Here is a 10,418-nt window from a genome sequence, read left to right as displayed (position 1 = left end):
ACAGATCACAGAAGCCAGAACCTCATCAGGAACATGTTGAAGCAGAGGTTTCACTTCTAAGGCTCCCTGACCCTCTGCGGGTTCATCGCTGCCTCCAGTAGCAGTGGGCGTGGGGGAGCCTGCCCTGGATGCCCTCCGACCTGCTGATTGTACAGGGCTTCCTGTGCACTGTAGGCTCCTGGTGGTTTCAAGGTCGACCTTGTTGCCGCCTGTGAAGCAAAGGCTTTCCTCTCATCAACCAGACTGGCTCAGGTAAGACTCGCAGCTCTTGGAACCCAGACTTGTCAGGACCATTAGCAGCTACTATTACAACAGCAGAGCAGGTGGTAGTCCAGACTGCTGCATCAGAGCGGTCCACATCTGCCCAGACTGTTCTGGAGGATGAGGGCTTGAACAGCCTCGTTGTCTGGGTTTCAAGGCTCAGTGCATCACTGCTAATTTACACACCAACATTCGTTCACACTAGCATTCTTAGTACAACAGGACTTCGATGCCGCAGGCCTAACAGCAGAGTCCTGGTGAGATGTCCCTATACACCGAAACAAGACGACTAACAGGAAAAGAGATACCCGTCCCTGCCTGGGGTGAGCAACAACGCTGAATTGGATGCCAAGAGTTCTCTTCCAGCACTGCAGAAGCTGGAGCCTGGAAGGATTGGTCAGCCACGCGTGCAGATGCAGGTAGAGGGCCTTACCTGACTGGGTCCTGGAGGAATTCCTTTCTGGGGCAACTGCCAAGTCTCCTCCATCTGAGAGCGGACACCGTGCAAACCTCTGAGTTTCTAACAGGTATGAACTCCAAGAAACACAAATGAACTTTCCACCTTCACACCATTAACCAGTGTGCAGCAAAGCTTACAGAAACATATCGATAATGCTACAAGCCCACAAAGATGCCAAATTCTGTTGAGAAGAAAAATCTCTTGTAAAAACAGCAGTGTGCAGAGAGGAGAAACAAATGGAATGAGCTGAAACATCAGATGTTGAAACCTGACTTTTATCTGATTCTCATCTCAAGCACAACCGACCCACTTACCACTCCCCAAAATTAGTAAGAAAGGCAAAGCCTTATGTCACCTTTGCCACCACAAACCTACCCAGCGATCACAGCGGATCAAGAAGAAGGCCCACCACTTCCTCAGCCTCCCTGGTTTCCAAGGACCTGACACAAGGCACAGACACGTTTGCAATTGGCACGGTTATTTTATTAGTACGAGTATACTGAAACAATAAACTTGTACTGGTTTACAGACAATTTATTTAAAACAATTTTGTTCAAATTTTGAATCAAACATTGTTTTATTATAATAATGAAATAATTTCTACCTAGAAAACCTGCAAGCACCATCAAAGAAAGGGACCATAAAATTCAATAAACAGACTCGAGTGTATCCTACAAATAGACACACCACGATTAGAAAATAGAATAGGAATTCTTCCATTTTTTTTTTTAATATTTGTTTTAAAAAAGCTAGTGCAAGTACAATATTTTACACTGGAATTACAGAGAGTATGCACGCATATGGAAAAAAGTTCTCCTGTCACAATAAAAGCTCTTAACTATGTATGCACTTAAGTTTTTCTTTTCAATAAGGTGCAAATCATCATCCCTTCCCTAGTTCTCCTCTGTACTGGCCATGTCAGTCTGATAGTGCCCTCAAAGTTCTGGTGTCTCTTTTTCCTTGGCCGGTGGGAGGCGTACGATTGGAAGGTTGGTAGGTCGTGAGCTGATATTAGAAAAACACATTCGGTGTGATTCTCAGAGATGGCCCTGGGGCCAGGACCCCACTGGCTAGAAATTAGGACTCTTGTCTTAACCAAAGGCCACCAGAAAATGCTGGCAGGGCTCTGCTGGAGCCTTTCAGCTGACACTAATTTGGGTGTACAGGGAGCAGTGAAGGCTGAGGAGGAAAAAAAAAAACCTCCCCTAAAAGGCCAAATTCACAGAACTGATGTACACAGGTATCAAGTTTAATGTTCACTGACAATAAAGAAATTCACCCCACTCCTGAACTGGATTAATTGAAGAGTAGGCGGTTCGTGTTAGGAACCAGAGGAAACCTACACACCCAGCTTGGTAACTGTTCAGACTTGCCATTTATTCCAGAGGACAGTTCCTGTTACCTCGGCAAGGATGACTGCAAACAGCACTTCCAAAGGGGGCCTTCAGACTGGCCATGGAAAAGGAGACTGGCTCATCGGCCGTCCCAGACAGCAAACGAACAAACTAAAGGGAAAGAAAACTTGGGTGAAGTCTCCAATTATCTGCAGTGGAAGACTGGAGTCCTTTCAGCTGAGAAAAGTGACGGAAATTCTTAAGAGACGGTTACTGGAGAGCTACCACCTATTGGCCAAAAGCACTTAATTTTAATACAGCTGAACCATTTGTATGCAAGTCGTGAGGACGCGAGAACTGAAGCCGCTGTTCCCTCCCGCCTTCGTACAGGTGAATGTCAGCTACCGGAAACATTGCGTGTAATGTAGGGAGGGGCTCAGATTCTGAATTTTAAGAACTGGAGGGGGGATCTGCCCAACATCCTGCCCCTCCCCTGCCAGCTGTCCAGTTTCTGCTGGCTTGATTTCTGGACAGAATATGACTTCTGAGAAGTTGCTCCACGTTAATTTTGGCCTCTTAATGGTAAAGAAAGAAAAAAAAACAAACCAAAGTGAAATGAGGCATCTCAACTAAAATTCTTGTTTAACCCCCCACCCCCCGCCATTGAAATGAGGTGTCGGGGGGCAGAGAAGGCTGAACATTTGTGTGTGTGTGTGTCCTCGTGATGAGCCCCGTTTTCTTGGTAGCCAGGATCCCTTGTTACAAACACTTCTTGTTCAGAATTATATTCTTTGGGTTTACTGGAACAGGAAGTGCTGAAAATGTCAAACATCATCTCTGGAGAAAAAGGAGTTGCAATGGCTTAAGAGTTTAAACTAAGAAGGGAGCTCGGAGAAGTACTTTCGGCATAGGAATGAACAGTATTCTCTAATTGCAAAATACAGAATTAGTCTCCCTCAAAAGAGGGTTCTATGTAACAAAAACCTAGAGGAAGCATAGGTATAGTTGAAGAGCCTTTTAAGTAGTAATTCTTTCAGGCCATAACCATACAAATCTGATCATTTAGACATGACATATTTCTATATACAAAAAAACATGTAACTTTCAACCTTTATGCTTTTTTTTTTTTTTTTACAAACAAGGTATGAAACTCATTGTTTCAACAGATCCATATCTTTCAAACACTGAATGAATCATTTTGACATTCATTTTTCTTTTGTGCAATTTTGTAAAACATTACCTGTACTCCTCAAAGTGAGTGCTTCAAAGTTTTTTTTTTCTTCAGCTTCTCAAATTAGGTGTACATTAAAAAAAAAAATTTCCCACAAGGTATAGTGCTACAAGAAAAGATCTATCAGTAAGGTAACTTATTTGAAGCGAGGTCATCTATGTAAAAGAAATCTTAGCTCCGGAGTAGAGGTGTGCAAACAGTTTGGAGTTTCCCTATCAACAGAAACACAACACTGTCCGTGGAGGAAAAAAAGAGGAAACCAACCTAACACAATGGCATAGATAGGCATGTGCTTTATAGCCAAGTATGTTCTCTGTATAGTTATTACTAGATGTGTTCTTAAATTTTCTATTTCAGAAATTCTGGGTTGAAAACAAAGGTGGAAGCAGAGACTTCCGCTTCGCTTGAAAAGCCCACACAGCGTCATTTCCTTTGCTTTCACATCACCCTGAAGAAGCGGGATTGGACCACGGAGACTGCTGGCCCTTTTTTCACCTGGGATTATCATGGGTGACTAGGAGATAGGATGTGCAAAGGGTTTTAGGAGGAAACGGACCACGGTTTGTCGAGCTGCTTACAGTTCATCAAACAGTAGCCATGACAACCAACACAGCTCAAAAAGCCCGGCCTTCCATCCCCAGAGCTCTGCTTCTTCACCCAGATCTGAAATAGCATGGCATTTAGTGTCTTCAAAAGCATTTGAGACTTTTTTTTTCCTCTATGAAACAAACAGGCTTCCTTAGTAGTCACAGATGTTAAACGGTATTGTCAATTGTTTCCTTAAAAAAAAAAAATTCCAAAGCTATACAACAAAAGTAAATTTTGGCAATGTATTTCAGTAAAGATCGAACTATGTGCAAAGAGTGGATTTTATGATTTCTAGGAGCTACTGTTCGTCTTGAACATGCAGCATTATATTGCAATCTATGCGGTATCTAAGGAGAAATCCACAAGATGCAGGAAATCCAAACATTCCTTGAAGTTGTACAACCCTACTCCCAGAACAGTCAAAGTGCTGCTTCTGGACACGTCAGTGTACCACACACACGCCAGCCCCGTCCCTGAGTTAGAGGTGTGAAAGGTTCTGCAGAGTTCCTTGGGGGGAAGGAGGAGGGGGTGCTGCCATTTCCCGGTGGGCGAGAAAACCCGAAGCGCTCACCTAACCGAACACACAGAGGGTCATGATTCAGGGTGAGATGGGATTGAGGACAGCAATGGGAAAAAAAAGAAGAAAATCCTCCCAAAACAAATGGGGGTGAGTTGGAAAAGACACAAAATTGACCGACATAGAAAATCATCCTGAACGTCCAAATGAAAAAGCAATTTTGGATTTCCACTTGAAAAGATTTGAGGTAAGTGGTATCCATCTCTCTAGCCGTCCCGCCCCGCCCCCAATGTGGCCCGAACTGAAATAATTCTGAAGTTGAAACATCCTAAGGAACAGTCGTTTTATAGATTTAGAAATCCCTAGAAAGAGAGGTCCTTGTTTGTTGGTGAATTTTTTTTTCTTTTCTCCCTGACTAATTTCTTTGTGATTGTGTTCCACTGTAAACGCAAAAGGCTTGCTGTTACTACTTTAAAAATGGAAAACGGGTAAGAAGAACAAAAGATGGGTTAGGTAAATATTGCAAAGTGGGCATGGCACAGAGGCACATGGCTGCTCCTCGCAAGCTGCGCGGCGCCGGAGAGTTTCTACGCCCGGCACTGTTAGGTGGGCTACGCGGGTGCAGTGACCGGGCTGCTCTGGGGGCCTCGGCACTCGCCCACGTGTGCCAACGAGAGGAGGGCCCCTGTCCTCCGGATGGCCTTCCTATTTGGAGGCGAGAGCTGCCACAGAGGAGCGGTGGCCATTGTCCGCAGGAGGCCCGGCCCCTCCGCAGCCGCCTGCGCCCGAGGCTCGGAAGGCGCGCACGCGGTGGACCACGCTTCCTGCCCACGCTCGGAGGAGGCAGGGCTCCAAGTCTCCAGGATACAGACCTGAGCGGGTGGGGGCCCACCTACTTGAGGAAAGGACGGTGGAACAGGGGCTGATCCTGGCTCGATTGCCCCAGAGTGCGCCTTAGAAATGAGTCTGCCTGCTTCCTGTCTGCGCGCCACTATTCCTCGCGGAGAGGAGGGGACGATCTCCTTTGTTTGCTCTTTTCTGCACCAGGGCAAGGGAAACGCGGGGCTCCTCCGAAAGTTCCCTGCCCCGGGGCCTCGGCTTCCCCGAGCAGGGCAATCGCCCAGCAGGAGGCTCTCCCCTTCCTGGCTCCTTCCTTCCAGCCCTTCTCCGGCCGGCACAGGAAAAGGATGGAGAGAATAAGGAAAAAGCCAAGAGGGGCCTACCTACACTTTCTCTAGAGCACACTGATCAGACTCTATTGGCACGGAAAGTATTGCCCACACTAAAGAAGCAGGAAGGTGAAACGGGACAATGTTTAGAAAGAACCGGCTCTTTGATAATTCCTATACCTGAAACAAAAGCACGAAAACAATGATGATGTTCCTATTGCTCCAAACCACGCATGTTTTCCCGTTTTAGTGTTGGAGGTGTGGATCCGGTTAGTTCAATACTCAAAAGAAGCCAAAAGGTGGTGGGTGTTTCTCTGAGTCCACGTGAATGGGACTGAGGAGGACAAAGTCTGTATGGCAGCCCCTTATTCCTCTTACCGTCAAAACAAAAAAAGAAAAACAAAACCTAGTAATTGCAAGTGCCCTGAGCAGAATATATGGAAGATTAAGCAAGTTCTCTGAACAGAGACGTTTAAAAAAATACAGCACTAAATAAGCAATATGACTGCAAGAACGGACTCACCCAGCTCTCTGCTAGCATGCTGAGAGGGTAATGAACACCGAAGAAAGTCAAGGACTGATCTAGCAGTTCAAAACCTACTCCAATGTTTTTGGTACACCCCAGAAATGGTTTCTAAAAATCATCAGTTCTGCTGAGAGCTAAATGTGAAGGAATACTGGAAAGCCAGAATGTGGGCTGACGAGAATTTTTTTTTAATCTGTGAAATGGAAAAAGTACTATTTTCAATGGTAAAAGAAAAATCAGGTATTTGTTCAGATTCTTTGCAGCCATTCCAAGTAAGAATATTTAAAAATTTCTCTCTCCTTATAAAACTTTTAAGCACTTAAAACGCACACTCAAAACCCACAAACAATTTTTCAGATCTCTGGGGATAAAAGGTCTCAACTGTGAAAGACCCTATCTGGGTTTGTACCAAACATTAAATCTTGATTTCAGATGGAAAAAGAAAGTCATTTTGAAAATAACATTAATAACAACAATAATTGTTTTCTTAAAAAAAAAAAAAACAAACTTGCTCACATATATAAATGTCTTCATGGAAAACTCTCTCAATGAATCTGAAGAAAATTCTCAGAGTTGTCCTGCTAAGACCTGGTTTTATGTGACAGATACGGTAAGAAGACCAAAAATGAATCTTGAAAGGAACATAACCTTATAAAAGGCCTAGAGTTTAGGCAGGTTAGAAAGTAATTTTGCTACATTTATTTATGCTCGTTCAGTCCCCCAAGCCTTTCCCACAATGTTATTTGATAAAAACTGCAGGAATATCACACAAATTTATAAACTCAAGATGTGCAAATCGCAAGGTTCTTTAAAAGTTCATCTTAAAAAGAAAAACACTGGACAAAAGTGAGTATTCTTTTTTTTTTTTTCCCCATCCCTTCCCTCTCAGTTCCTCTGCCAGCTCTGCATATGCTTTTTAAATCCTTTCAGAGACATCAAAGTGAAGAGTGCCTCCTGTCAGGCTGTACTTGGTGGTCATTCATTGTCACATACAAGTTCATAATTCACATTCATCCCTTGAAACCACTTTGAAACTTTCAGCATCTTGCTCCGTGAGAAACTCTGCAGAGCTGAAATGTAGTTACAGTGTTAAAAAAAAAAAAAAAGAAAGCAACTTAGTTTTTTTTTTTTTCTTTTCTGTTTTTCTTCCCAAAGAGTTTAAAGTGAGATACAGTACTTGTTGAATGAGAGACCAAGATGCTTGGTAATAAAGTGTGAACGGCATTTTAAGTACTTAGAGATAGTAATATATATGCTTATCTTCAAAATCTTATTTCCTCACGTCACACTGGAATCTGAAAAAAGTGGCACCCGAGTTGTCCATTGTCATGAACTATAAACAGTACTAGAGTTAAAAGACAAAAGATTTGCAAACCCAAAGCAAAGAGCTTCTGCAGCTCTTTTGAAGGGCAGTTTGTCTGTCTCTTGGGAGCGAAGTCAATGCAATTAACCTGATTGGTTTTCCTAACACTGCACAGAGACTGGAGGGGGTGTTCACTTTCCCCCACCCCTGCTGCCCAGCGCCCCCCCCCAACCAGTGCGGAGCGATGCCAGCAAGGGCCGCCTGCCCACCACGATGCCCTGGAGACATCACTACTGCACTAGTAAAGCAGAAACGAAATCCCATGGGTGGCAGTTGCTCTTTAAAAAAATATCAGTGCAGTCAGGCCCCATAGGGGGAAGTATATATATATATATATTTATCTCTATGATTAAAAGTTGCTTTTATTGTAAAATAAGTTGGGGGGGGGGGCGGGGAATGTTCCTTTACACGGTTAGCTTTCCATCTGCTGTCTGGTACCTCTCTCGGAGGCCCCGATGCTGACTCTGCACGGGAGAACCTCCTGAGGACATTCCCCCAGACCTCCAATCTGGTGCTGAGAGCAAGAGAGAGGGAGGCAGAGAGAAAGACACCCTCACAGAAGTGTCACCCAGGCACACGCACACCCCCCTGACGCAGCTCCCTTCCCGTAGACCATCCCTCTGAAGCCGGTGGAAGTCGGTGCCCCCGTGGGTGCATCCACGATGCCAGAAAAGGCGGGTGCCATGGGGCCACCTTCATCTCAACCAGGATGCCCACCACCTGCCTGGAGTCTGGGCTGGACCTACCCTGGCACCCCACCTGCCGAGAGACACGCCTGGAAAAAGCATATGCACCGATCGCCTGCCCAACGCCCGCTGTAACTCTAATGACAAGGTTATAACAGAACCCTAAAGTAAGAGGATAACATGTAAATACTGAGTTATTTAACCTACAGTACATCTGTAATCTGGATACAAATGATAAAGGAGGGCCAGCTTTCCCTTCCCCACGCGGCTTCTACTTGCCTACGTTAGAGCGGCCTTCGATGCAAATCTTAACCTCCTGAGAAATGAGAGAAGGCTTGGGAAGAGTCAAAGGTGGCTCGTCTTCCGACTTCTCCAGTTTGCGGGTCTCGGGCGCTGACCACCTCCTCTTCCTCGTGGCCGCGGGCTTGCTGGGTTCTATTTTGGTGAGCAAGGGCGTGGCCGGCAATCCTATTTTTTCGGGAAACTTCAGTTCGCCATTCTCAGAGAGCATCTGGGCGCTTCCCTGACTGATCCCGTTTTCCTGCTCGGCATACCTGTGTCTACTGCCCGCGAGGCCGTCGGCCTTTGAGTGCTTCAGCAGGACGCTGGCCGGATCCACGGGCTGGCCCTTTTTAACAGAGCCGTTCTTCAGGTTCTTGAGGGTGAGCGAGATACAGACGTCCCCGACGGAGAGTTTGGAACACGGCAAATCAAAGAGCTGGCTGGTCCTCTCCGGGCAACAGGATGACCAGCCCTGTCCAAACACAAAAAAAGGATACTCTACCAAAACTTCCACGCTGACCTGTGGGAACAGGGAGAGAGAGGGAGAAGAGAAAGAAGGAAAAGATGAAGATGTTTCATCCTTGTTTTATTGCATATACACGTGTACACAAACATACATTTGCACATAAGCTGATGGGAAGAAAAGACAGACTCAGTTCCCCAATCTGCCTCTACCAACACATGTAAATAAGCCTCTTAATTTTCTGCTGTACCTGTGTTTACCGTATAGCGAAGCCAGTCAAAGTTAAATTCAGTATTCAAAATATAGTTTTACTGTGTATCTGCTCTGTAGCTGGTCTCTGTTAAAACAAGTCAATGGACCCCCTCTAAGGATGATGGAACACATACTTAGTGTTCAGGCGCTGAGCACTGCATGTGACTCAAGCCCAAAGTATGTTCCTGTGCTTTATTAATCACTGGACAGATGCTATCCTCACCGATGGCAGCGCTGAACAGGCATCAGAGTTAAGACTGTATTTTAGCTTCATGAGGCAGGCACTTACGTGTTCATCACTGTGTCCCTGGCCCCGAAAAGAGTACCTGGCACGTAGTTGAAAATAAGTATTTGTTGGACAAATGAATGCATATTCTAGGAATTTAGGAGAAGGAGAACCAAAGAGAGCTGGAGAAAACAGGGAGGGCTTCCCCAGGACCTGAAACCGGGCAACACTGCAGGGGTTTGAGGGTGCAGTGAATACAAAACAGTTCACGGGCTTGGCCCAGCCACACGGTCAGGCCCAGGCACTCCAGTCAGTCTCTCTTTTGTCTGAAAGACAAATACTGAAAGCAGGGGAAGCCCAGCATGCTTTCAGTAGCTGTTGTTTTCTCTAGGCTGCAGGCTTCCCAGGTGGCGCTAGTGATAGAGAAACTGCCTGCCAATGCAGGAACTGCAGGAGACGCAGGTTCAATCCCTGGGTCAGGAAGATCCCCTGGAGGAGGGCATCGCAACCCACTCCAGTATTCTTGCCTGGAAAATCCCATGGACAGAGGAGCCTAGCGGTCTACAGTCCATAGCATCTCAAAGAGTCAGACACGACTGGAGCACGCACACGTGTGCCATGTATTACCATAAATTTCGATACATTGAAATGACTGAAAGGATACTCAAGTCCATATAAAAGGGCACGGTATTTGCATATAACCTACACACATTGTCTGCATACATTAACTCATCTACATTACTCATAATGTAAATGCTATGTAAGTTGTTGCCTAGGAACTACTCAAGTTTTGCTGTTTGGAACTTTCTAGAATTTTTTTTCTCCATAAATATTTTCCATCTGTGATTGGTTGACTCCACAGGTGTGGAACCCACAGATATAGAAAGATGGCTGTATTGACTAAATACAATAATATTGAAAATGTTGTTGAATTTCATGCACAGGCACACATCCAGAAACACATAAATAATTAAGATATCTCACTTTAAAAGTAGTATAATTTCATGTAATTTACATGGATTGTGGCTTTGCTACTTAACCTATTTTTTTTGATAACTGT

General features: G+C 45.0%; 1 protein-coding gene across 23 annotated transcripts in view; it reads right to left on the bottom strand.

The window, feature by feature from the left end:
- Positions 1–1,182: 1,182 nt before the first annotated feature.
- The window catches only part of ATXN1 (ataxin 1), a 421,040-nt gene continuing 411,804 nt past the window's right edge, over positions 1,183–10,418 (bottom strand). For 22 of the 23 annotated variants that reach the window (XM_061398786.1, XM_061398793.1, XM_061398792.1 and 19 more), the window contains 2 exons: positions 8,415–8,937; positions 1,183–7,156 (listed from right to left, as the gene is read on the bottom strand). In XM_061398786.1, the coding sequence (XP_061254770.1) occupies positions 7,062–7,156; positions 8,415–8,937 (618 nt within the window). In that variant the 3' untranslated portion in view covers positions 1,183–7,061. Of the gene's footprint in view, positions 8,938–10,418 lie in introns of all 23 variants that reach the window. The other variant, XM_061398808.1, reaches the window with a different exon arrangement.

This window comes from Bos javanicus, chromosome 23, assembly GCF_032452875.1.
Source record: "Bos javanicus breed banteng chromosome 23, ARS-OSU_banteng_1.0, whole genome shotgun sequence".
Lineage (NCBI taxonomy): Eukaryota > Metazoa > Chordata > Mammalia > Artiodactyla > Bovidae > Bos > Bos javanicus.
This window is presented reverse-complemented; position numbering and strand designations above follow the sequence as displayed.